This window comes from Silurus aristotelis (genome assembly GCF_946808225.1).
Source record: "Silurus aristotelis genome assembly, chromosome: 13".
NCBI classification, from domain to species: domain Eukaryota; kingdom Metazoa; phylum Chordata; class Actinopteri; order Siluriformes; family Siluridae; genus Silurus; species Silurus aristotelis.
The window spans coordinates 24,433,750-24,461,442 of NC_139586.1; the positions used below are offsets into that span (position 1 = coordinate 24,433,750).

General features: G+C 39.8%; 3 protein-coding genes across 5 annotated transcripts in view; 1 reads left to right on the forward strand and 2 right to left on the reverse strand.

The window, feature by feature from the left end:
- On the reverse strand, nucleotides 1-13,212 carry serpinc1 (serpin peptidase inhibitor, clade C (antithrombin), member 1). The gene is made up of 8 exons (XM_083559279.1): nucleotides 13,057-13,212; nucleotides 9,154-9,528; nucleotides 5,753-5,968; nucleotides 5,534-5,671; nucleotides 3,724-3,942; nucleotides 3,440-3,614; nucleotides 3,288-3,352; nucleotides 1-322 (listed from the first exon to the last, which is right to left on the reverse strand). The coding sequence occupies exons 2-8, from the start codon at nucleotides 9,526-9,528 to the stop codon at nucleotides 143-145; spliced, it is 1,368 nt and encodes a 455-aa protein (XP_083415405.1). The 5' UTR covers nucleotides 13,057-13,212; the 3' UTR covers nucleotides 1-142.
- LOC310736198 (uncharacterized protein) lies at nucleotides 10,433-17,308 on the forward strand (the record flags this gene model as incomplete). The annotated part of the gene is made up of 3 exons (XM_083559570.1): nucleotides 10,433-10,494; nucleotides 14,631-15,619; nucleotides 15,883-17,308. The coding sequence occupies 3 exons, from the start codon at nucleotides 10,433-10,435 to the stop codon at nucleotides 15,891-15,893; spliced, it is 1,062 nt and encodes a 353-aa protein (XP_083415696.1). The 3' UTR covers nucleotides 15,894-17,308.
- The window catches only part of rc3h1a (ring finger and CCCH-type domains 1a), a 25,010-nt gene continuing 13,778 nt past the window's right edge, over nucleotides 16,462-27,693 (reverse strand). For all 3 annotated transcript variants that reach the window (XM_083559046.1, XM_083559048.1, XM_083559047.1), the window contains exons 11-20: nucleotides 27,446-27,645; nucleotides 26,473-26,828; nucleotides 26,187-26,360; nucleotides 25,359-25,511; nucleotides 24,872-25,070; nucleotides 24,557-24,647; nucleotides 24,353-24,443; nucleotides 23,358-23,483; nucleotides 22,908-23,002; nucleotides 16,462-22,180 (exon numbers count right to left, since the gene is read on the reverse strand). In XM_083559046.1, the coding sequence (XP_083415172.1) occupies nucleotides 22,018-22,180; nucleotides 22,908-23,002; nucleotides 23,358-23,483; nucleotides 24,353-24,443; nucleotides 24,557-24,647; nucleotides 24,872-25,070; nucleotides 25,359-25,511; nucleotides 26,187-26,360; nucleotides 26,473-26,828; nucleotides 27,446-27,645 (1,648 nt within the window). In that variant the 3' untranslated portion in view covers nucleotides 16,462-22,017. The remainder of the gene's footprint in view (nucleotides 22,181-22,907; nucleotides 23,003-23,357; nucleotides 23,484-24,352; nucleotides 24,444-24,556; nucleotides 24,648-24,871; nucleotides 25,071-25,358; nucleotides 25,512-26,186; nucleotides 26,361-26,472; nucleotides 26,829-27,445; nucleotides 27,646-27,693) is intronic.

Here is a 27,693-nt window from a genome sequence, read left to right on the forward strand (position 1 = left end):
TTTGTGATATTGGTTTTATTTGTAATGAATAATGAAATGCCACACCATCATAACACCTCATGACAATATTAAGACCTCCATCGAGACCTTCATCATAATCAACTCCTCACTCATCATAAGTAATGAGTGAATCCGGATCTCCTTAGCTGCTCGAGCAGGGATCTGCAACACGGCCGGTGAAGATCAGAGTGTTGATGGTGGTTTCTCGGATGAAGAGCAGGAAAGGCCGGTCGGCAACGAACACCTCGCGGTTCAGGTTGATGGAGCGGCCGTGGAACACGATACCAGTAGCTGCTGCCGCCTCGCTGCCCTCCTCATTGACCTGGAGGAAAGTCAAATATTATTATTTTATATGGTTTTATAATGATCTTTTGCTGCTTGAATGTTATGTAGGGCTTCTGCTTGGGACATTTAGACATTTAACATATTGTAATAACAAAGGTATATTAGATTGATGGCATTCGTTCCAGACTAAGTAATTTTAGGGTTCGAGTATGTAGAGTTTTGACAGTTGACAAAACCTTCAGCAGGAAATGAGATTTTGCTGCCTTGTGGTTTTTGCTGCTAGGCATGACCAGAGGTGTGAGGATAGGTACGGTTTGGTTAAAAACAAGTGCATAGACAATGAAATGCAGCTTTAGTGGTTTTATGTCGTGTAAAAGACTGTATAGGTTTAGTGCCTATAAGTTTTCTCCTTAGGAGTGTAAGTTTGTCCATAATGAGCGAGCCAGTGGTGACTGCGGAATGAAAAATTTCCCTGAAGTGGTATAAGGAAGAAACCTTGAGAGAAACCGAATTCCAAAAGGAACCCATTCTCATCTGTCACCGAATATCTATTCATTACAGATTTATCATTAAGGTCTACTGTTCGGTGAATAATGTGGGTTGAAATGAACAGATGAAATACTCCGTGGTGGTTCCCACGTCTTTCGGTCTATAATTCCGTTTTAAAAGTACAAGATAAAAGCTAATGGTACTAAAGAAAGCTTGACTCCAATGACAAACAAATATAGTTTGATACCCATTTTTTTTAAAGTGACTCAAAAAAAAAAAAATCAGATTTAGTATTGCGTCTGATAAATTGGTTTAGAAAAAAATATATATTCTTACAATATACCATTTGCTTCGCAGCTTTTGAAATGTAAAATTGATGTGCAGTGTTCGGTGCTTAAATGCAAAAATGTTCATGCAACCTGTTGTCTTGAACCGTTATAGTGCAGTAGTGCAATAGTAATAGTGTAGTAGGTTGACATAAAGGTGATGGTATGATGCAATAATTTGCAACAGGCAAGCTAGTGTAAATGGTTGTGTCGAGGGCAGGGGGTTGTTTTTTTTTTGATAATTCCAGCAAAGTATAAATGTTTCGTGTTCAGGATGCAGGACTTGATCCCTCTCCTGCAGATGGTATTTTGGTTTGTACCCACCAGCGATATTTTTTAAATTAACTTCGTTACTTTACCAATCATTTGTAAAACTTCTTTGGCCAACCCTATTCTGACTGCTCACATATGCTAATAAATTTCTACCGTCTGTAAGTGTGCGTTTGGTCACAAAACTCCAATAAAACACAAAGCTCCCAGAGAGCTGAAAACAACAACATGGTGGTCACATTTAGAAGAGCCTCTTTGGTTGCGAAAATTTCACTGAGGCGTTTTTTGACATTTATAGGGTGCTATTACTTTAGCTTTAAGTCAATTAGCTTTGAAGCTATTCGATCAAGCTTCATGTTAGCCAGCCGCCTTGTATTGAGTGTTTCTCAAAATATCTTGATTTGGATGGAAGACCACATTTCTGGATTCCAAAGAGGTTGGACTTTAAAACTCAAGGTCATGATTTCAAATCTCAGCCACACCAAGCAGCCATTTCTGTGCCCCTGTGCAAAGCCCTTAATTCCCATAGCTGCTCAAGTGTATGAATAGATAAATGTAAGTCGTGTCTGCCATATGCCATAAATGTAAATGTAGTCATGAGGGGGAAAAAGTACACCCTTCCTTCACTTATGCTGTTATCAGGCTCTAAATGACAGTTATGTGGGATTAGATAACTTCTATATACAAAAAAATTATAACTTTAGTTCACTTCATAACAGTCAATTACTTCAAAAACACAACAGATTTCGAAATGGCTTTTTTAATATATATATATATATATATATATATATATATATATATATATATATATATATATATATATATATATATATATATATATAATATATGTATATGTATATTTTCCAGGAACTGTTTGGGGAAAACTAAGATCACCAAATAATTAAATAAAATGTAAACTATATTTAAAAACAACAAATTAGAATCAAAGAATCTGTAGGAGTTTCGATTTTTTTTCCCCCTTATTTAGGATTAGATAGTGTTTAGGATTAATGTCCTGTTGCTTTATCTGATTTTGTCTCTAATTTTTATTCTGTCTCACTGTAGAATTGTGAATTTCAAATTGTTTGGAAATGGCCTTATAACCCTTCATAGACCAATAAACCTCAACGGTTATTTCTTTGATGTCATAGCTGATGTCATTTCTTCTTGGCATGATTTAATGCACCTTAGTGCTTTAGAGCAGTGGTCCCCAACCCCCGGGCTGTGGACCGGCACCGGGCCGCACAGAAAGAATACATAACCTAATTATTTCCGTTTTATTTATTATCTGATTCTGAACGATGTTTAATTTTAGAAAGTTACCGGATTCTCTCCACCACATCTGTCTATGACTCTTGATGCATGTCACAATGCCTCGGTCACATGTCTTAGGCTGCTCCGGCTGCTAACACATTATACATTAGCGCTAAACCCCCAAGCTAGCAAAATGAACAAACAACAAAACAGTGGATTCACGTTTAATTTTATATTTAGAAAATAATTAAATTATTTAGTTTTTATAGTTGCGGTCGTATCATTTTATTTTGTTGTTTTTATCCCCCACACCTTAAAGGCCGGTCCGTGAAAATATTGTCTGACATTAAACCAGTCTGTGGTGCAAAACAGAGTTGGGGACCACTGCTTCAGTGCATCAAAAAATGCAGTTAGATTTGTCAGTCAGGGTGAAAATAAGAAGGTTGTGCTAAATGTCTGTAGAAGTGGGTGAGGACCACATTTCTGTTCTTTAGTTCCTGATATATAATTATATTATATATAATAATAAATATACCAGAATTGTAAGAGGCTGTCCTATGTTTTTCCAGGACTGCCAATTCATTATGCAGCTTGAGAAATGAGACCCAGTGATTGCGCATTACCTGTGTAAACTTCCATAATTGGTGTGAAGGAGGAACTTACTTCAAGGAAAGCTTTGTGGAAGGCATCAGTGACATAAAGGTCATCCTCATTGCTCGCTACCAGGCCTGAAAAACAGATTCCAGAGTGAACTATGTTCTCAGTATGGATCACACAGTAAGGTTTATGCATGACTTGTGAAACTGAGACTTTACCTGGTAGACTGGCATGCTGTGAACTAAAGATATCCTGGAGGCCCATAGCCTCAAGCTTCTCCTTGAGGCTGAAGTTGTCCTCTATGCGGAAACGTGGGAAGTGCACCGCCACTGATTTACTTTTCATGACATTCAACCAGCCACTGAGTTTCTTTAGGGATAGGTTTTCCTCCACCTTTATGGAAGCCGGAATAGAACATGATGCAAAAACGCATTCGACTGCTTGCAATCAAAAAGTCACAACATTTTGTCTTTGGAAAGAAAGAAGAACTGAATCAGAGTACCTCAGTCAGCTCTGCGTCGTCGTCCGGTAAAACAATAATCATCGAAATGCCTTCTCCATTGTAGAACATCTCGAGCACTTTCACGTTGTCCTCTGGGAATTTTCCAAAGTTATACGAGTTCTCCTGGTACATCATCTGCACCGGGCAGCTGTGTGTCTTGCTGACATGGAATTTGGACTCCATGCTATTAAGTCTGTCAAACTTGTTTTTCCATTGGCCCTGGATAATTGACAACGTCAAACGCTTTAGCAAGAAAAGTAAAAGAGAACGTTTGGGCAAGATTTTCATGTCCTGTGGTTGTGTTTCAAATGCCGTAGCGAGGATCATATCACAGGTGTGTATTAAACTGTTGAAGAAAGCGATGCCTACATGTTTTGAGGAGCATCTGCATCAACATGCTGGGGAAGCAGTTTGAGAGTGGCACACACAGACACAACAGACAAGGCCAGCGAAGTTGTTTGGGAGAAGCTGGACTCTTTAATGACAGTGTCTAAAAAGAGAATGCTGTCCAAAATACCACCCACTACATAAAACACTGGTGACATACACATACAACTACGATGCACAGCCGAGCGCCACAGGAGATCATTTCTGCCAGTGGCCATCACACTATAAAAATCCCGCCCTCTAAATCTTGAACATCTGGTCCATGATATACGATATACACTGTATTGCCAAAAGTATTGGGACACCTGATCTTTCCTGCTATATGTGGTTCTTTTCCAAACTGTTACCACAAATCTGGAGGCACTTAATTGTACAGGACGTCTTTAGATGCGGTATAATAAAATTCTGCATTCACTTTGACTTTTTAAATGGTTTCCATGTTTTGGAGAGGAAGATCTTGAGTGGCCTGCTATAAAGCTCTGATCTCATCCCAACTGAACACCTTTGGGATTGGGAATTGGAATGCTGACTGCACTCCAGGCCTCCTCACCTCACCCACATCAGTACCTGCCTTTCAGAACACCTTTGTGGCTGATGAACATCATCCATAAGCACACTCCAACATCTAGTTGAACATCTTCAGAGAAGAGTGGAGGGAATTATAGGAGCAAGTTGACTTTGAAACAGACTAAACAGACTTTGCTCTGTTTACAAGAAAGCACTTTATTTATCTAAGTTTCCAAACCATCACCTTCAAACAGTCGCCAATACAGCGCTCCGAGCGTTCCTGCTACTTCAGGAATGTGCACTGGAAGACTTGTTATCGAAGGCTGTCGAGCATCTTCTGCTATTCACGCCGGATCTCCGCAACGGTGTTAAAACGCAGAAGTGTGATCATGTGGATTGTGGTGAGATGCTAGTTATTGTGGTAGTTACGAAGTAATGGAGTTATTTAGTGTTTCTTCAGTTCTTAAAGACTTTGTATGCGGTTGTAGGTTTGACGTGTGGCTCATAATATGCATTTAAAGCACCTGGTCCATTTGAATCTAGACGTCTCTGTGGTCCCCCAATCATTTTTTATGCAGCTTCAAAAAGTTACAACTCAATTTGTACCACAACCAAGACACCAAAAAAAAACCATATAGACCTGATAAACTGGATTTCCTTCATCAATTCATAAAAAAAACTCAAAGTAAAAGCTTCATTTTAACTACTTCATGGTGCTGTGTTCTGCCTGGATAATTAAAATGGTAGAAAACAAGGGGTTACCTTCAGGTCTTATTGAGACCAAACCCTACAGACTTCATCCATTTGTTCCTCCTAAAGATTCTATGAAAAATCTTTCCTCTTGCAAAAGATTGTTAGAAAACAAGAACGAAACATTTTGAGAAACTTTGAGGGGAACATAGACATCTCCACCTACCTTAAAGTAGATGGTATTGACCAGCACTAGAATGGTATCTCCATTCACAGAGCCTTCAGGCAAAGTGTCATTAATCCTGTGGTTTGTCTTCTCCGAAATCCACTCGTTTATCCTCTGCCGTGAAAGTTCAGGTTTCTGCTGCGAAATAAAGGAACTCATTAAAACGAGACGGTTCTTGTTGTTGTTTGGTCGGTGATGTTTTGTAAAAAGATGAAACACCTTGAAGTTGAGCGGCAGCAGCTTGGCCCCGTAGACCATCTCACTGATGTTCTGGTAGTTCTCATTGAACTCGAACGACTTCTCTCCGAACAGACGATTGGCCGAAACCAGTTCCACTGAGTTGTGGGTTTTACGATAGAGGCGGCAGTTCAGCTTGGCGAAGAAGAAGTGAACCTGTTCTGAGGTCTTCTCTTTGATCATGTCGAACTCGAACACCTGCCATCGAGGGGTGGAGATGCTTTTTTCATAAAAACAATCTTTTACTTTCTATTATGTAAGGAATAAAATGATGTGAAATACCAGGAGTTAACACAGAGTTGTGAGCAACCAACGCAAAGCGATAGATCACTATATCGCTCCCTTATCAGCCTGCCATTATTTCCTGTCTCTCTTTATTAATCACGTAAAGGTGAAGCATTGCCTCATTACAGAGTCCTGACACTGAAGACTCCCTTTTTAGAAATGTTAAATAAATGTCTCCAAATGAACAAGTGTTTGCCTAAAGCATCTACCAGACAAGCCCTAAGAATGGGCTGGTACTTCTTTTTCTGCTTTCAAATTCTCCCATTAGGGGGCGCCACAGCGGATCATCCGTCTCCATACCCCCCCTGTCCTCTACATCTGCCTCTTTCACACCAACTACCTGCATGTCTTCCTTCACCACATCCATAAACCTCCTCCTTGGTCTTCCTCTTTTCCTCCTTCCTGGTGGCTCCATCCTCAGCATTCTACCTACCGATGTACCCCATGTCCCTCCTCTGCACATGTCCAAACCATCTCAATCTCGCCTCCCTCACCTTGTCTCCAAAACGTCCTACATGCGCTGTCCCTCTAATAAACACATTTCAAATCCTGTCCATCGTCGTCACTCCCAACGAAAAACCTCAACATCTTCAGCGCTGCTACCTCCAGCTCCACCTCCTGTCTTTTACTCAATGCCACTGTTTCTAATTCATACAACATCGCAGGTCTCACCACAGTCCTATAAACTTTCCCTTTCATTCTTGATCACGCATTAGATTTGCCCCTGATTCTGACCAATCACAAATTAGAATTTCCCAACATTGCACTATTAATGTGCACAATCCCCCTTTTCCATGTGCTCCTTATTATATTGAGATTATTCTATCATAATATTCATTCATTTATCATTATTTCTTCATATTCATTAAACTGTACATATGTAAATATTTATACTGCTACCAACACACGTCTGGTTAAATGCTAAACCTGCATTTTGTTGCCTTGTACCGTAACTTGTGCAGTCTAATCTAATCTAATCTAATCCCAGTGAATTTACAAGGAGATCCATTTCCTTTTCCATAAAGAAAACGCACAAACCCAAACTCTAATGATACCAGAGCTCGAGATGCTACAGGCAGAGCAGGCAACGGGCCTCGGACTTGGAGGCGGGACCTTCATAACTGTAACAAACCTATACACAAGTTCACCAATCAAAATGGTGCAGCATAAGACGAGTCTCTGTATCCATTTGATATGAATCAGAGGTGTCAAACTCAAGGCCCGCGGGCCACATCTGGCCCGACGGACAATTATATCCGGCCCGCAAGATGATTTTATATAGATCTTTTATTATTGTTATTAATGTTATTAATGAAGAGAAAAGTTGATTTTGAGTATATGTTGTAGTATTTGTGGAGCGATTGTGGCTGTAATTAAGGAGTTGAATCTAAAACGGCACTACGAGACAAAACATCAGGTGAAGCTGAAAAACCTGAATGCAGAGCAGAAGATCCAGAAAGGAAAAGAGTTAAAGAAGAATCGGATATTTCAGCAGATGTTTTTCACCAGAGAACAATCACAAAGTGAAGCTGGTGTGAAAGCAGAGGAGAAATCAGAGGCACATCAGCACAATTTACTGAGGGAGAGCTTCTGAAGAGCTGCATGATGAAGCTGTGAGACGTCTGGTGTTTGACTGGAGAGATTTTTATGGAGAGTAAAATATTTCAAGTTATTTAAAGTTTAAGTTGATTTATTCTGGAATAATATTCCTGCCTTTTTTATTCATATTTATGTTCAAAAAACATTGTTTTAGTGTGTTTAATAAATGTTTATACTGTTCGGCCCATGATCTAAAGTGTGCTTTGAGTTTTGGCTCCCTGTGCAATTGAGTTTGACCCCCCTGTATTAAATGAACTGTCACTCACCTGAATTGGTACCAGTTAATATCGCTGTTTAAATGTGGATCTGTAAGAGGCAATTTAATATTTAAATTTTTTTGTATATTTATTATACACATTTACATATTGGTTTTGGAAACACTAAGGTAAAGCTGTTATTATTGTTTTATAGTTTGGCATGTGATGCTTCTCTTTTCTGTTTATGAATATTTTGTATTGTTATTTTTGACATAATTAGACGGAGAAACAGTTCTTACCGCCAGTTGTAGGCTTTTAGGAATAAAAACTTCGGTTTAAGGCATAACAGGTATTTATGGACGTAAATACGAGGATTATAAATCATGTCCTGTACATATTGATTTTTTTTATTTTTTTATTTTACGAACTTTTGCATGGACATCTTTGGTCCTGTGACGATGTAACCACACATTCTCCTGCGTTATAGTTTCAAGGAAAGGTAATCCCTGACCTTGTTTCTATAGGGTCCCCAACCTGTGAATGCATGAAGGAGACTGTGTACAGTGATGAACAAATCCCAACATTTCTGCATCCTGACCTGATGGTGCTGAAACTAAGGCATCCCTCAGGGTAAGCGAGAAGCTAAACAGTGTGAGCCGTCATCATGTATTTTTGATTATAATGCATTATTAAAATAGACAAAGGCTTATTATTTGCATACGCTTTGAATCCGAGCTGATGGACTGTACAGTGACACTGCATCAGGAGCTGACTTTCTAAATACTAAAGAAAAAGTTTGTAAATAAAAACGGCAATAACAGCGAGGTGGCCATGGCCAAGGAATAATAATAATAAGTAGTGGAGCTGCTCCAAATGACTTTTCATATTTTCTTTTTCTTTTTTTACTTTAGTTCAAATGTAATTAATATGCACATTTAATAAAATATATATGAAAGTACTGATATGTTTTGTATAAATAATTTTTTTTTTTTAATATGTGCTTTTTTTGGTGTTTATTTATTCTGAATGTTGAGGGATGAGGTCAGGGGCGGCCACCAATATAAATTTTGCCTATAAGGCTTCCATATGTCTAGAACTGGCCCTGGATGATACACAGGAGTTGCTAGTGTTTTCATTGTGATTGTATTTTTTCTCACAGCCAGAAGAGGGTGCTAGAAATGATCGTGAAAGTTAAACTACCCCTTGTCATTTTCAAGGTAAAAATGGCGTGCAGTTTCCTAATAAGTTTCCAGAATAATCAGTTTGATCTGAATGAAAAAGTAGTTGATCTCGCTGCCTTACCTTCATGATCTGCTCCAGCGTCCTGTTGCAAGCCCCCAGTTTCGTCATGGCGAAGGCTGTTGAGATGCTGAGCGGGGACATGAAGATGTTCGCCTCCACAGACTTGTTTTTGGTCAGCTGCTTAAAGAGTGAAATGGCGAAGCGCCCATTGGCTTTAGACAGCTCCCACACTCGAGGGTTGGTGGCCCCTGGTATCTTCTCTGGGATCTCGGTCGGTGCTTCTTCGTTGTCTGGGACGTTCGGGTTGCGGTATATACACACCGGCTCTAGGGGCAGATCTTTGGGTTTCAGGCTACATATGTCTTTGGCTGCATGAGCTGTGGAGATGGAGAGGATCCAGAAAACTCCGACACACACCACCCACTTCATTCTCATCTAGGGAGAAAGATGATGATGTGGGAAGGTGGTGAAGATTTTTTTTTTTGAGAATGAATAAGCAAGAATTACATTTAAATTACATGAAATAACTTTATTAAAGTCGTACTGTAGACACAAAGACTAAGCTGATAGTAGATTCTGCTAGCAGTGGTGAACCCAAGGTGTCCCTGAAGATAAATACTCCAATACTACAATAATGTAAGATGAAACTACTGTACATGATGCATTTATAATTCTGCATAATGATGCTACTGAACCCTGATTTATTAATTTAATTTCTGCACCCTGATTTATTAATTGATTAATTGCTGCACCCTGATTTATTAATTGACAATTTTTGGGACACAAATTCAAGCTCTGTGAGGGAACAAGTCTATTTGTCTTCCAAACTTGGGGTGTCTACATCAGAGTTGCCCAAACTTATACCTATGATGGGCAACAAAATCTAATAGAATTGAGGGCCAGGGGCCAAAAGTGAATGTTGCATTTTACCAAACTTATATTAAAACTGATATTAAATTCCAATTTGTCATGGTTTCTCTTATCATTTCATAATATTTAGAAATAATGAATTTGCAAAATGAATAAATAAACGTTCCTGCTTCATTATTGCAATCCGATTCATTTTTATTTGCGGATAGCTTTTAACGGTGCACGTTAGTCACGTTCACGTGCACTTTTTTTTTATTCGTCATTCCGATTAAAAGATTCGGTCGGCTGTTTACACGAGACGTTATCTAATCCGATATCATGTTTACACGTGCCCACGCTTTTAATCGTCCTGTCCTGTCCTAACCCTAACTCATCCGAGCTAATTTTATGCAAGGTGTTGTATGAAAACATCTGGAAGGTCTGAGGAAGAGACGGGTGCAGGAGTTTATTTTGGTGGCGGTGCATCTATATGGAGCATCTCATCACCCCTTCCTCCTGCGGGAAGCAGAAGCGGGTGGATAAAGGTCTGTAGTGAGGCCTGGTGGGAGCGGGTTGTATTGCTGGAGTTTAGTGACCTGGAATGGAAACTTAACTTTCGCATGAGTCGCAGGTCATTCACACGTTTGTGTGGGTAGAAGGATTTATAGCCCCAGAAGAAAAGACCGTGAAAAATCCAATTCTCCTCTTGATGTGATGACGTCGACACGAAGAAACTGGTTTCATTGTTTACATGGCAGAATCTGTATTTTGTTCGGTGTATAGAAAGCTTTATCCCACCCCTCTCAAACCGATTACAATTTCAATCGGTTTCGGGCATTTTTATTCCGACTGAGGTGTTTACCTCATGTCAATGCTCCATGTAAACGCACCTAATGTCTCAAATCGGTTTTACAGAGAAAACACGGTTCTAAAAGAATGTAAGTCCTAATGTGTGAGCCAGTGGTGACTGTGGCAAAGAAAAACTCCCTGAAATGGTATGAGGAAGAAACCGGACCTGAGAGGAACTCAATCATTACAGTGATGGGCGATTAAATGCAACATGTGGCCCTGATCCACTGCAGTAGAGCCTTAACCACTGAGCCTCAACCACAGCTTTAACCACTGATCCATTCATATAATGAATTTATTAAATTGATTATATTCATTTATAAACATTGCTATTTGCATGTCTGGTTAGATGCTAATTGCATTTCATTGCCCCTGTACAATAAATAAATGACAAAGTTTAAACCTAATCTAATCTAATCTAATCTAATCTAATCCTATCTAAGTACCTGACAATAAAAAGCCACTACATTTGGTTTCCAATACTGTGTTAAATGTGATTAAAGCCGTCAAAAAAACCAACCAAGATTTCATTTCAACACTTTTGCACAGATCAGTTCTGCATCTAACCAGGTTTCTTTTGGATTTCTGCATCTACATACCAAATGCATTTTTTGTTTTGTTTTTGTTTGCATGTTGAGCTATTTTCTGCTCACCACAATGGTAAAGAGCGATTATATGAGTTACTGTGTGCTGTCCCTCGGCTCAGACCAATACGATCTCTTTGACCTGGGATCTTATCAACAAGAGGTTTCACTCTGCAGATTTATTTTTTTACAGCCATGCTCACAAGTATCAGTTTTATTTCTTTATCATTTTTATTTTAATATTATGTGCACTTGTGATTTAATGAGCTCCACATCTCGAGCCACAGCACCTGTGCAGAGCTCCATCCCTTTTCCAAACACTTTTTGATAAATTATGTTAACATTAACTGAGGCTCCTGAGCTGGAATTGGATGATTGGCTACATTGGATAAATGCATAAATGAGCAGGAATGATGCTAAAGGAATTTCCTATTAGAAACATTGATTTCCTGTTTATTTACATTTATGGCGTTTGGCAGATGCCTTTATCCAGAGTGACTTACATTTACCTCATTCATCCAACTGAGCAGCGATGGGGTTAAGGGCCTTGCTCAGGGGCCCAGGAGTGGCAGCTTGATGTGGCTCGGATTTGAACTCCTGACGTAAGTCCAATTGCCTTAATCACTAAGCTACCAGTTATTTAATTGACGCGAGTGAACCCACCTGTTGAAGCCCATCTGAGAGAAAGCTGAATGTGTTTTGAGTTATAAAAAGCGCTTATTTGAGTTAGGACGTGTTCATTAGAATCGTATAAGTCGATTCAGCCTCTGGTTATTTGGCTCCAGGTCTGGTTTGTCACTACTTTGCTTGGGTTCAGGTTCTAAAACCAGACGAACGCTTGCTTTAAACCTGAAGGCCACTCTGTGGGCAGTGATGACGCAGTGGTTCAAGCTTGTTTTACTGATCAGAAGGTCAAGCCTTTAACTATTTCTGTTCCAGTGGTGATAATATCAAGGTTCACCCTGCACTTTGACCCCGGCTTTCTAACAGGCTTAAGAGTGTCACTATACTGTACTTGTTTTTTACGTGCTAACCAGGCCAACTAGTCTTTAGAACCAGTTGCTAGATTACACAGTGAAATGAAACAGTAGCGTTCCTCTAAGACCACGGAGCTGCATAACACAACACGGCATTGAGACACAGCAGAGCTACACACAGGACTACGTCATAAACAATTGCTTCATCTTTACAGCGTTACTCCTTAACGAGGAACTGTGGCAACCAGAACCCAGGATCTCCATTAAACTCCTCCTGGGTGTTAGCCAGCGTTCTGCCTGCTTCTGTTGGCAAATTCTGAGGAACTTCACAAACATTGACTGACATTGTTGTGTCATTCCATGTTCAAAAGTCCTCCGGGTCGGGGAAAAAAAATCCAATTATCTGCGTAAATTGATAACCGAATCCAAGGATATTTTTCTAAAGGAATCTGGACCCTCTTTGAGAGTTCGAAGTCTTGCCTTGGGGAAAATTATGCATTATTATTAAAACAGAGCCGTGGCACCTATAAAATCATGGTTTTTACCTGACCAGAGCAGTTCCTGAAAACAGAACAGAAAACATTTCCCTGACTGCAGATTTTAAAGTAGTAACAGGGCATTTAGGATAAAAGTGAGAGATATTTTGTCCTTCACACTCTGAATGATTCTGCGTGAGTAAAGTTTATGGGTGAGTTTCTCCTTACCTGTTACACTCTACAGTCCTTTTGAAGAGAGCAGATCTTCCTGCAGCGTTTCTAAGCAGTAAAGTGTCAAATGTATCCCAGGGGAACGGGTCAGTGTCCCACAGAGCACTGCGGCACCGAGCGTTTACTCAAAGCAACCTTTGAGCTATCGATCAATTCGGCTCTTCTTCTAAACTGAGGCTGAATCTATAGTTCCCCTCCAAAACAAGTCAAAAACACTGTTTATTACAAAAACAACAACAAAACTAAACCAAAAACAAATTGTTTACAATAAAACTTTACAGAAAATCAAACAAATGATCATGTTGATGCTCCAATAATAAATCTGCTGCTACAGCAATGTTAATAACAGTGATAATCTTATTCCACTAATAATATTAGTGTAGTGACTGTGCCTTTAATATAGTCATATTATTACCATCACAGTGAGTGGGATACTGGTATAGTGAGTGGTACAGTAATTTGTTGGGATACTGGTATAGTGAGTGGTACAGTAATTTATTGGGATACTGGTATAGTGAGTGGTACAGTAACTTGTTGGGATACTGGTATAGTGAGTGGTACAGTAATTTATTGGGATACTGGTATAGTGAGTGGTACAGTAATTTATTGGGATACTGGTATAGTGAGTGGTACTGGTACAGTAATTTATTGGGATACTGGTATAGTGAGTGGTACTGGTACAGTAATTTATTGGGATACTGGTATAGTGAGTGGTACTGGTACAGTAATTTATTGGGATACTGGTATAGTGAGTGGTACAGTAATTTGTTGGGATACTGGTATAGTGAGTGGTACAGTAATTTATTGGGATACTGGTATAGTGAGTGGTACTGGTACAGTAATTTATTGGGATACTGGTATAGTGAGTGGTACAGTAATTTATTGGGATACTGGTATAGTGAGTGGTACTGGTACAGTAATTTATTGGGATACTGGTATAGTGAGTGGTACAGTAATTTATTGGGATACTGGTATAGTGAGTGGTACTGGTACAGTAATTTATTGGGATACTGGTATAGTGAGTGGTACTGGTACAGTAATTTATTGGGATACTGGTATAGTGAGTGGTACAGTAATTTATTGGGATACTGGTATAGTGAGTGGTACTGGTACAGTAATTTATTGGGATACTGGTATAGTGAGTGGTACAGTAATTTATTGGGATACTGGTATAGTGAGTGGTACTGGTACAGTAATTTATTGGGATACTGGTATAGTGAGTGGTACTGGTACAGTAATTTATTGGGATACTGGTATAGTGAGTGGTACTGGTACAGTAATTTATTGGGATACTGGTATAGTGAGTGGTACAGTAATTTGTTGGGATACTGGTATAGTGAGTGGTACAGTAATTTATTGGGATACTGGTATAGTGAGTGGTACTGGTACAGTAATTTATTGGGATACTGGTATAGTGAGTGGTACAGTAATTTATTGGGATACTGGTATAGTGAGTGGTACTGGTACAGTAATTTATTGGGATACTGGTATAGTGAGTGGTACAGTAATTTATTGGGATACTGGTATAGTGAGTGGTACTGGTACAGTAATTTATTGGGATACTGGTATAGTGAGTGGTACTGGTACAGTAATTTATTGGGATACTGGTATAGTGAGTGGTACAGTAATTTATTGGGATACTGGTATAGTGAGTGGTACTGGTACAGTAATTTATTGGGATACTGGTATAGTGAGTGGTACAGTAATTTATTGGGATACTGGTATAGTGAGTGGTACTGGTACAGTAATTTATTGGGATACTGGTATAGTGAGTGGTACTGGTACAGTAATTTATCGGGATACTGGTATAGTGAGTGGTACTGGTACAGTAATTTATTGGGATACTGGTATAGTGAGTGGTACTGGTACAGTAATTTGTTGGGATACTGGTATAGTGAGTGGTACAGTAACTTGTTGGGATACTGGTATAGTGAGTGGTACAGTAATTTATCGGGATACTGGTATAGTGAGTGGTACAGTAATTTATTGGGATACTGGTGTAGTGAGTGGTACTGGTACAGTAATTTATTGGGATACTGGTATAGTGAGTGGTACTGGTACAGTAATTTATTGGGATACTGGTGTAGTGAGTGGTACTGGTACAGTAATTTATTGGGATACTGGTATAGTGAGTGGTACTGGTACAGTAATTTATTGGGATACTGGTGTAGTGAGTGGTACTGGTACAGTAATTTATTGGGATACTGGTGTAGTGAGTGGTACTGGTACAGTAATTTATTGGGATACTGGTGTAGTGAGTGGTACTGGTACAGTAATTTATTGGGATACTGGTGTAGTGAGTGGTACTGGTACAGTAATTTATCGGGATACTGGTATAGTGAGTGGTACTGGTACAGTAATTTATCGGGATACTGGTATAGTGAGTGGTACTGGTACAGTAATTTATCGGGATACTGGTGTAGTGAGTGGTACTGGTACAGTAATTTATCGGGATACTGGTGTAATGAGTGGTACTGGTACAGTAATTTATCGGGATACTGGTATAGTGAGTGGTACTGGTACAGTAATTTATCGGGATACTGGTATAGTGAGTGGTACAGTAATTTATTGGGATACTGGTATAGTGAGTGGTAGTGGTACAGTAATTTGTTGGGATACTGGTATAGTGAGTGGTACAGTAATTTGTTGGGATACTGGTATAGTGAGTGGTAGTGGTACAGTAATTTGTTGGGATACTGGTATAGTGAGTGGTAGTGGTACAGTAATTTGTTGGGATACTGGTATAGTGAGTGGTACAGTAATTTGTTGGGATACTGGTATAGTGAGTGGTACAGTAATTTGTTGGGATACTGGTATAGTGAGTGGTACAGTAATTTATTGGGATACTGGTATAGTGAGTGGTACAGTAATTTATTGGGATACTGGTATAGTGAGTGGTACTGGTACAGTAATTTATTGGGATACTGGTGTAATGAGTGGTACAGTAATTTATTGGGATACTGGTGTAATGAGTGGTACAGTAATTTATCGGGATACTGGTGTAATGAGTGGTACTGGTACAGTAATGTGTTGGGATAATGGTATAGTGAGTGGTAGTGGTACAGTAATTTATTGGGATACTGGTATAGTGGGTGGTACTGGTACAGTAATTTATTGGGATACTGGTATAGTGAGTGGTACTGGTACAGTAATTTATTGGGATACTGGTATAGTGAGTGGTACTGGTACAGTAATTTATTGGGATACTGGTATAGTGAGTGGTACTGGTACAGTAATTTATTGGCATACTTATAATTATATAAGAAGAGTGTTGGTGGTGTAATAACCTCCTGTAGTAACAGTACTGTGTAATGTGGTAACGTGATTAACATGTTTAATGGAGGTGGATGATCTCTGCAGCGTGAATGACTGTGTGCTGAAAACCCAGACACGAAAAGCAGCTGTTTACAATATGGTTTAATCACAATCCCTGCCAGTACAGAATTCTTTTTGCACATTAAGTTACACTTTTAAATAATTTCATGGTTTATCAAATTCAGCCTTTCCAGTCCACCCCCTCCCCTTTCCCCTCCCCCTCCCCCACGAAGAAAAGCAAATTGTATTATACAAAAATGCAATCCAAAATTTCACACAGTGAATTTTTAACAAAGAAAAAAAAAAAAAGGTTTAACAGCTAAATCCACATTGGAGAAATAGTTTTAAACATTCCTTAATGGAGTATAATATATATATTTATATATTTAAAAAAACCCTTAAATCTTACTTATGTTGCAGTTGGTTTGTGTACCTTAATTTAAGCAATTTTATGAGCCAACCTGAGAGTAATCATCAAAAGCAATTACATGTTCCCAAGGTTAGACTTACAAAAAAAAAAAAAAAAAAAAAAGCATAAATGCAAGAAAAGCAAAATGCACTGGAGGAAAAACAAAACATGACTGCAAGCAGTGAGCATGTTCAGCATGAACAAAAAAAAATAAAGGAAAAAAACAAAAACGACACTCCCATCGGGACTCGTACATGATCATCGATTTTCATCATCGAAATATCCTATGTCTATGAGCTGAACGCTAACACCTGCATCTGTGTGTGTGTCAGTGAGGAGTCTTTCCTGAGCATCTCTGAGCAAGTGTTTCCTCACATGACTTCCTGTTTAACACTCGCTCATTGGTCCACATGGAAGCCCCTCCCACTCTATCAGAAACAGAGTGTAAAATATTCTGTACATCAGTTTGCGTCACTGTACACGAATCTGAAACAAATCACGATCACAAATAAAAAAAAAAAATAATGTTCTGAATGAAAACACACGATGCGATCGACATTTACATTTCTCCACAGGAAACGAGATGTTTCACTGGGTGGATTTAAGACGTGACACTTTTTGGGTTGATGGGTAAACACGGTGTGTCCCCCCTCCCCCACCCCCTTCCCCCTGCTTTTACACGTATGGTGTTTCTCCCAGTGCCTGATGGGAGGCTGAATGTAGAAGTTGCTTTGCAACAATAGATAACCAGCTGAACAGTTTTTAAATGACTGATCAATTCCTTCAGCAGGTCAGTAACTGAAGCCCTTCAGAGTGAAAGAGACTAATTCATCACTGCGTTTCATGTAAGGAAACAAATTCTAACCAGTCTCGAATTCTTCCACGACAAAAACAAACAACAACAAAATAATACAAACGCACGCACGCAAAAGCATCCGAAAAAAAAAAAAAAAAAAAAAACGATATGAAAATCATTTATACACGTTTACATAATTACCCAGTCATTTAGCACAGACTATGTTTTTTTTTTTCATGCTTGGCTGATATTTGTGATGGTTTGTTATGTTCTTTTTTTTTCAATCCTAAAAATCACCCTATTTCTAATCAACAAATGCGTTTTAAGATCGGACGCCCACCACGTCCATTTTATTCTCATTTTTGGTTCGCTTCATTTTGCGCACTATGAAAACAAATCAAAAGTATGACATTTATTTCAGGTTCGGAAATCGCACGATGGCCTTTTTCGCCGCCGCACACCGATCGGTTCGAGGAACGTTTTCAGAAAGCCGGTTTGTACCACGGATTAACGACCGAACTGGCGGACGCCGCAACGCAAAAAAAAGTGCAAGGCACTGCGGTTTCGTTGCAACGTGATGGAAAAGCGGTTTCGCGTAAATACCCCGCGTTCTGCACAGCATGGCCTGGGTCTCGCTTCCGAATGAACTCTGGCGATACCGGCAACGGTTCGAGAACATCGGACACCGAATAGGTGTGTCAAACGATGCAGCGCAGAACTGCGGCTGTTAAAACAGCCATTTAAAGACAGTGTAGAAAAACACGAACATGATGTTCAATCCATCTATCTAATAATGATAATAAAGTGAAAGTGGTTGTAATTAAGTAACCTGTGCACATGAACAGTAAGTGGTGTTGGGACTGAAGCTACAAAACATCCACAGTCTCAAGAACTCAATACTCCAGTGATGCTTACATCCTACTACATATACACTAATGTGTGTGTGTTTATATATTATACATATATATATATATATATATATATATATATATATATACAGCTGGAAATATATATATATATATATATATACATACACACAGGGAAAAAATGCATTATTGCTGATTGATGGGAAACAAATAAAATAATTGAGGACAGGAGGGGACAAATCAGTTTTCCGAGCCCAAGTGGATGAGGTTTTTTTTTATTTTATGCGTAGACGTTTTGTTGGTTCGATGAATCAAATATTTCCGATCAACTTCCACAAAGACATTTTTAGCCGGCGTGCATGCAGAAGGTGGAAGCTCAGATGTTAAGCTGCCACTGCAGGGCCCTTGAGCAAAAGATGCCAATCAGTCGGTGAAGCTGGAAAATCTAACACTAGATCCCACACCCAAAATGTTCACAAAATGTTGTAGTAGCCATTATCACTATCACAGTGAGCCACATTAGAGAAGAGACCAGTTTTTCTCAGTCTCCATTAACGCACTCAAACACAGACTCGATTCCTGATTTGTCCACTCCTGAGTTAAGTTTACAAACCGTTTCAGGATTCAGTAGTTCACGTTCTTCCCACGCCCTTACTTCAGCCTGAACGCATTCAATTTCCTCACAGAATTGAGTTGGCGACCGCGTGGTGTAAAATCGATGATCTCACTACCGCAGGATTTAATACTTTTAACACTGAACAGCGATTACTGATTATTTTATACTGAAATCTTTCACTCTACCGCTTTAATCACGCTCGATGAAAATCGCTGAGCCGGCACTGATTATCAGGTCACCCCCTATTTTGATTTAGCCGTTTTTTTTTTTTTTTTACTGTGAACACTGCAAGCCCATGAAGCCGATTAATGCTGTTCTGACTTTTTTTTTTTATCCGCCAAAAACACTCCAAAGCCCACTCGTAGCTGTTTGTATGTTAAATAATGCCGGTCGCTTTACCGTAATAATTGTTTAATCTCTAAAGCTGTTCAGCAGAACGAACTTTCAGAACATTCTGGAAAGATGAACATACAATGAATGAACGCTGTGCTTCACATTAGGCAGCGATTTCCTTTATAGACTCACACAGACCCCGGAGTACGTCGCGTTGAAAAGAAAAAGGAAGGGGGGGGGGGGGGAGAAAAAAGTAAAAAGAGGAAAAGTGACAGTACAAGGTGCACCGGCTCTGGACCCCTCGCTGTGGCCTCCTGGAGAAATCATTAACATGCCAATGACAACAGCAACTTCACAGAAGTTAAAAACAACACAAAAAATAAATTGGTTTGAATAAATGACATTGCTTGAGTTCCAGTCAGAGGTGATCAGAACAGCATCTTATTTCTAATTTGTCTAGAACATAAACGTCCTAAATGAGCCAGTGTGTGTGTGTGTGTGTGCACGAATAAAAACCCAAAAGAAAACACTTTAACACACACCACAGCAGCACCCTGACTGTAAGGCTTTAGTCTTTTTTTAAATGACTTTTCTAGTTCTGAAGATCTGTATGCAGATCAAAGTTTTCCCTGAATCATATACATATATATAAAAACATTCATAAAACAGAATGTCTCCTTTCAGTTTGTCTCTTAGGCTTGTTTTCCATCCTCAGGATGAAACGTGTAAATATCCCTGGTTAAAAATACATTAAAGCTGAGAGGTATGTTAGCACGTGATCTTTAAAAAAAAAAAAAAGGAAAAAAGTATTAATAATAAAAGAAAAGTGCAATTGGCTACAAGTGATAAGTGGCTTTCTGGCTCAGTCCACATGCTTTAGCTGTTTCTGACCACCTCTGAGGAAAAGCAAATTTTTTGGAAGCTCAGCTTCTGGGAAATTAAAATAAATGTATATTTATAGCCAAATATAACAGTAAGAATTTGGCCATTTTTGCTCCAGAAATGAACAGATTCGAGGTCAGGGTGATGCTCTTGATGTCACAAATTTCAAACCAAGCTAGCGTGAAGTGGAAGTGTGAAATAAGACAAGAATCTGGGACTGGGATCTGATTGGCAGGAATCAAGGGGACAAGACTGAGGCTCCGTTCACACGTATACGAATATTTCTGAAGAAAAATTTTGCGACCACATTTTCTCCTTAAATACTCACATGGACACTAAAACAGTGATGGCGTGAACGCGTGTACGTTGGGAACAACAACAAAAACTGTACCGAGTGGTAAAGACGACAACGTGTGGGGGGAATACCACCATGGCACAAAGTTCTTAACAAATACAACTTGACGCACGCGAGGATTCACGCACAAGGACCGCCGGAGCGGAATTACTGCTGCGTTCACAGTCCGGGGCTGTATCCCTGGAGCGAGGGATACAAACAGCGAATCGTGTTCTCCCTCTTTTGCGCAATAGTGCGATATTTAAAAATGAATCTCGCCCTTGTAATAAAACGTCCTCAAATAAGAAACCGGAGCTGAAATGTCTGGACGGCAGACATTTTTAGAACCAGACCTGAAACATTCATAACGTGCAAAAAAGAGAGAATGAAATTTGAACAATTCTCCATTCTGAACAGCGGGTTTTTTTTTTTCATGTGGCACAAAACGTTTTTATAAAAAATGTATACGTGTGGGCGAAGCCTGAGTGATGTTTTCAGCGAGAAGATACCCGGCGAACTCACGACACCTGAACATTGATCACTCGGACATAAATCTGGGGGGATATTGAAAGAAGTGCTGAAGGTTTTTTTTTTTTTTTTTTTTTTTTTTTTTATAAAACAGCAAATGTTCATCAACTCCGCCAGTTTCCGATCTATGTAGAATATGCAGCACAATAGGGAGTCTGTAAGGAGATTCATGAGAGAAATGTGCAGAATGTAAACTTCGAACTTAAAAAGTCAGCATCGTGAACGATATTGTAACTACTAAGAACGTAGTCGGAGTCTATTACATGCGAGTATTACTTTTCCTTATTGAAATTAACATTACTGTTTCGATTTGCGAGTAAACACATTCATAAAATGCTTCTTGAATGCTCTGGTTTTTTGTTAAGGCAGTGAAAGTATTACACTTTAAGAAAATAAAAATTCCTTTACGAAACCAAAAAAACAAACAAAAAAAAACACGTCAACCAAGGAACCCAAAATATATGGCAGATACTGCTTATTCCTATTTTCTGTAATATCCTGTAGATGTTGCGAGGCAAGTACTACTTTGAAGATCATTCGATTGTTTAGCGGTCATGAATGCAGCTGAATGCACTGAAGATATGGAATGTTCAACATCCCAATACTGCGGTGGTAAAGAAAAAGAATAAGTGACCCAATATGAGTGGAATATGTTCAATAGTTAAGTGATTGGTGGTGTATTGCAGCCTCTATGATTTGGTGGTGAGCTTGGAGAACATTCTAGAGTGTAATGTGAGGGGGGGAGAGAGAGAGAGAGAGAGAGAGAGAGAGAGAGAGAGAGAGAGAGAGAGAGAGAGAGAGAGAGAGAGAGAGAGAGAGAGAGAGAGAGAGAGAGAGCGTGATAAAGCTCATAAAAGGTAGCATCTAGCATAAGACAAACTATGAGCACGCGTGAGCCACTCCGTTCTTGGTCAGATCCGGGCTGCTGCCCACCAGATCAGACGACAGGCTGAGTGAGGAGGTCTTGCTGGTCAGGGAGGACATGCTGGAGCTTCCCAAACCACAGTCCTGCACCACAGAACTGGAACCGTTTGACCCCTCACTGCAAAACAGGTCAGAGACGTTTACATTCCAATACGGCAGCAGAGCCACACAAATGCATTTCAGCAGCTACTTTAACAGAACCAGTACCAATCCACCACATCCAAACAACCAAATCATGTTACAGCAACACATACACAGATCAGGCATAACATAGTGGCTGGTAAAGTGAACAACACTGATTGGTACCTGTTAGTGTGTGTTAGTGTGTATTTTGGGCTGCAGCTATTGATTATTTTAGTAATCGAGTTTTTTACCGATGAGTCCATCCATTAATCAGATAAGTACTTTTTCTACATTAAAGAGCAATACTAAATCATCATCATTGCCTTCTGGCTGCGACCACCAGGGGTCGCCACAGCGGACCATCCGCCCCCACACCACTCTGTCCTCAACATCTTAAAGAGCAATACTTAATAAACATCACATATTTGTTTCCTTTTTAGAAAAATATAAATGTTTTATGGCTGAAAATGCAATCTGTGAAATCTAAACCCATCGAGTGCATTTATTTGCCATATTTAATCAAAATGCAAATATATAAAGAAATATCATTAAAAAAAGAGGTGGTCTAATCCAACAGGTGAGCTCCTGCAACTCAAATGGCTGAAGAAGTTAATGCTAATAATGCTCGAAGAGTCAGAACTGTTTTGACCAACAATATTAGGCAGGTGGTCATAATGTGATGCCTGATCAGTGCATGTTTAGAAGCATCTCCAGGATGTTACCTGAGAGCTAGATGGTGATCCTCTTGCTGTAAATTGTGCTCATTTTGTCCGTTTTCTCTTCCTGCGATCAGCTTGTACTTCATGCTGGCTGCCTCCTGCAACACAAATATCACATGTAAAGCGCAGATGTAAATCTTTTTCCCTGATTAACACTGGTGCATCCGTCACATGTGCCACAACACACAAGACTCACCATTACACAATCACATGAACTATATATATATACACACCATACATAAGAATCGTTTCATAATCAGCAAAGTTTAACAGTTCATTCATTTTTAGACTATTATTTATGTCTTATGAAACCACTAACTAGTCTGAAGAACCCTGAACTCTTTGCTGCTTAGAGAAGAAAATTCAGGCATTTGTCTGCATAATATTCAACAGATCCACAGAGAATACTGTATTTGACCCTGTGAGGAAAATTCTTGAAATGTGGGAATTTACCATGGCCATCTCGCGCGTCCTCATGCCGATCTCTCTCTCCACCTGGTGCAACTCTAAGCTCAGTTGCTCGCTGGAAACACTAGCTGTTGACCACTCCACTGGAACACCTGCTGAACCTGGTTCCCTCTAGAAAAAAAAGAAGAAACCAGTAAAACACCTCTAATAAATAATAAAAGCCAAGACCAAGCTGAATGTGTGTGTGTGTGTGTTGGGTTGTGTGTGTGGGGTGTGTATGTGTGGGTTGGGGGGGGTGGGGGATTCTTTATCTCTGTACCAACCAGTCAAGAAAAATCTTTGGTGTGCGATAGAAGATATGGCATGTAAAAGAGGTAGTTACATGCATTAACACAAAATCCCCACAGAGAAGAGAAACGTATAGCCTGGAGAAACGTGTAGCCTTATACTTGTAAACCTCTTGACAGATTTAACCGTATACAACTTGCTAGCAGGAGCAACTACCATCCAGCTCATTTTCCTTTATAGGAGATTCAACTACAGTATGTGGATTCATGAACAGATATTATATGGCTGGTTGCAATAATCCAAGCTGCAACCACCCATATACTATACACCTACATAAAGTATCTAACACGTGTCAGTGCATGCTATACCTTCATTTAATTAACCATGTTATGAATTACGTGAAGGAGGTGATGGCTTAGTGCATTGATTAAGGCATTAGACTTTGGATCAAAGATCGTGATTTCAAATCCCAGCCACACTAAGCTGACACTCCTGGGCCCCTGAGTAAGGCCCTTAACCCCATAGCTGCTCAGTTGTATATATGAGATGAAAGCAAGTTGATCTGGATGAGGGCGTCTGCCAAATGCCGTAAATGTAAATTACTCGTGTCAATACCTAATCTTACCAATGACTTGATGGGATCAAACAGACACCAGCGATATCAATACTAATAAAATCTAATCTAGTAGTTCTATTAAAACACACACCACGCTTCTATCAAGACAACTGCGGCTAATTCTCCATGAGCTCACCTCCATACAGCGAGTCTGCTGGGTAATCTGTTGGTTGACCTGCTGGAGCTCCATTTTTAGCTGTTCCCTCTCCTGGGCAGCAGGGGGCAGACTGGAACCATAAGAAATGACATTTTATAAATGTCAGTAAAAGCAGTAAAAGCAGAAGGTACAGTTGGAAAGGCTCTATGATGAACTGTGCTGTGGGAATAACAGGCCCCTTACCGCTCGCTGAAGTGTCCCTGAGATGGCATGGTTTGGTGCTGGGTGTAAGAGGCTTCACTCCATCCTCCGCGATTCCCGTAACTGTAATCGACTGGGAGATGGTACAGAGCGTTAGAACGCCATTACAGGGTCCTCAGGCAAAATGGCAAACAAATCACAACAGCTTTATTTAAATAAGAAAATGATAAGTGTGTGTATTTATGTGATTTTGTGCATGTTTGTATTTGGTAAAACGTGCTTCATAACACGTGAGAAACAAATAGACGCCGCTGTAATCTGGAAGTGTGTACAGAGAGCAGCGCTGCTACAGGGTACCTGTGTTTGCAGAGTGTTTGGCTGGGGGGCCCGGAACAAGGCCAGCAGGCTGATATCCTGATTTGGATGTGCGAGATATAGCTCCGAAGCGAGAGACGGTGGGCAAGGAGCCAAAAGGGATTATCGGGTCATCATCTTTGACCTCTGCTGCTCGACGCTGCAGCTCCAGAGCTGGATCTCTCAGGCTTTTTTCTATAGTCTGCGTAAGTAAGGAAACCCAAACATTAAACACGTTTTCCTTAAGTACTTTGGTTTTCTCCTAAGCAGTTTCTCTTATAGTCAGCCATGGAGGTTATATGACTCATGAATTTCTCGATGGCCTTTGTTCCATCGGTGTGTTCCTGGGAAACAAACTGAACAGAATAAACACTGATAACCTTTTGTGTCTGCACTCACACATACAGATCATCATACAAACACCCCTCGAATTTTGAGTGTAACGTTTTAATAAACTTGACAGAGATGGAAAAAAAAAAAGCCAGCCTACCATCTCCATGTAGCCCGTGGCCTCGCAATCTTTGGACTTCATATCCTTGGTGCCGATGTAGGGAACAAACGTGTCGCATGACCATGGTGAATACGAAGGCGCGTATTCCGGTTCTCTGACGTTCTGGAACACTGGAGGATTTTCGCCCATATACTGTTGAGCATTTACAGCAACAAATACAGTTTATTAAGAAAGAAAACATGTAAGATAGACAAATAGAGGTCGACCGATTGATTGGATTTTGCCGATTAATCTGCACAGATAGTTGATTGCCGGAACTATCGGAACCGACATGTTTTTTTTTTTTTTTACACGTGAGACTGTGCGATGCGTGGAGAGCACTCTATTATAGTTATTATTTATAATTTATTAATTGAATAATTCTATTTATTAATTTATATATTCGTATCATTTAGCACATTTTCATGTTTCAGCACTGTTTATTTATTTATTTATTTTTCAATCCAAACAGATCCCTGCTGTTAAACACGAGAAATCTGATTCATAGCCAGTTTTAAAACACAAACAACACACATAAAACAAGTAACAACAAGCTGAACTCAAACCCCGGCTTGGGTACGTGTTGTGTAAAATCATTGTTTTATAACTGAAGGAAACCGAAAGCACTCTATAAACCACGAAAGCTTTCTCGTTTCAAATGACTCGGCATGAAACTGGTTTCCTGTAGGTGGTCATTGTAATGAAACTTTTCCACCTTGAATACAAATAACTAATGTCTCAATTTTCAAATCTAATGGTGGTTTTTTTGGTCTCTCTACATTACGTATTGCACATTATCTCTTTAAATGAAGAAATTAATGATCTTACATGGTTTTGCCCCCTGACCTCTTGTGTATAACCGGAGTCATAAGAATGAGTCAGGTTTGGAGAGGATCCAAAGGGAGGAGGAGAGACAACTTTTCGTTCCTCCAGCTGGGCCATGATTTCCTTCCTCCGACGGTGCAGGTAGTCCAGGCTGGGCTGAGGTCTGGCGTAGGCATTCTATGTGTAAACATGACTGTTTGATTAGTGACAAAAGCAGTGTGTGTGTGTGTGTGTGTAGGCAGGTTGTGCCATGATATATTTAATTATTACAGGATTAAGAAGCTTGTACCCTGCTGCTATAAGGCCTACTGTGGCCAGAGTGATCAGGGCCGTATCTGTCCCGCGGTTCTGGAAGGTAGGACGACGATGCTCCTGCTGTTGGAGCCTGTGGTGGTGGGGGCATGTCCATAGGGACAGGACTCCTGTGTCCCAGCTCATCTCGAGCGTATGAAGAAAGTGGGGGGTGACCTCCGTAAGGTGCATGGCGGCGGCTGTCGTGGTAGCTGTAGCGAGGGTCAGATGGAGGAGTGGGATATTGGCGTTCTTGGGCATAGGGCACAGAATAGGGGTCTGGGTAGGGTGCCAGGCTGGGGTCGACTGGGCGAGTATAGCGATGCTGCAAGTGCTGATAAGCGTAGGAGCTGCCTATAAAAAGAAAAGGGGGGGAAAAAAAAAATTTTTATTCGCATGACAACTTTTACACAATTTCTCTACAATCCGAAACACATTTTTAATTTCACCCAAAAGATAAAAACGTTTTTGTGTAAAGAATTGCGGTAATTAAATATTATGGCATTATATTATTTTACTCTTCACTGATTAATTGTCCCGTGTGTTCATTTCTGTTTTGCTGTCAATTAATTGTTTTATTTGTTGTTTACATGTAAAGCCCACTGTTGCTCTTCCTTCATTAGAGTTATAGATTTTGTTCCTTCTCACGAAATAAGTTATTTTCCTCTACAAAATATAAATTTCTCTAGTAGATTTTTTTCAACGAACGTTTTAATATCACAGCAGTGCGTGTTCCTGAATTTTTCTACGGAGCTAAAAATATCTCTCTCTCTTCCTTCCTATTATTTCCCTCTTTTTTTTTTCATATATCAAAAAGAGGTAGTGATTTCAATATGATTCTGTCAAAGTATACGTAATAAATATAAACACAGATTAAAGAGGAACCTGTACATTTCAGCTTTTTCATGGCTGCTTTGGGTCATGTCTAAACAGAGACAAATGATGCAGTGACAAAAAGAGTAAGAGTTTACCAGTAGGATACTGAGAGGACTCGAACTGGGAAGCAGGAGGTGGTACTCGGGACTCTGAGTAATATGCCTCGGGTGGATGTGGAGAATACAGTGGCATCTGGGGAACTCTGGAGACAGCAGACATTGCGCGTCCAGCCAGATTCTCTCTCTGCATTCTAGAGTGAGTCACTGAGGACATCACTTTAGGAATGGAGTCCAGTCTGCAAATAACAAAGAGACAGAAATAAACAGTTCATTTGCATTTTTTC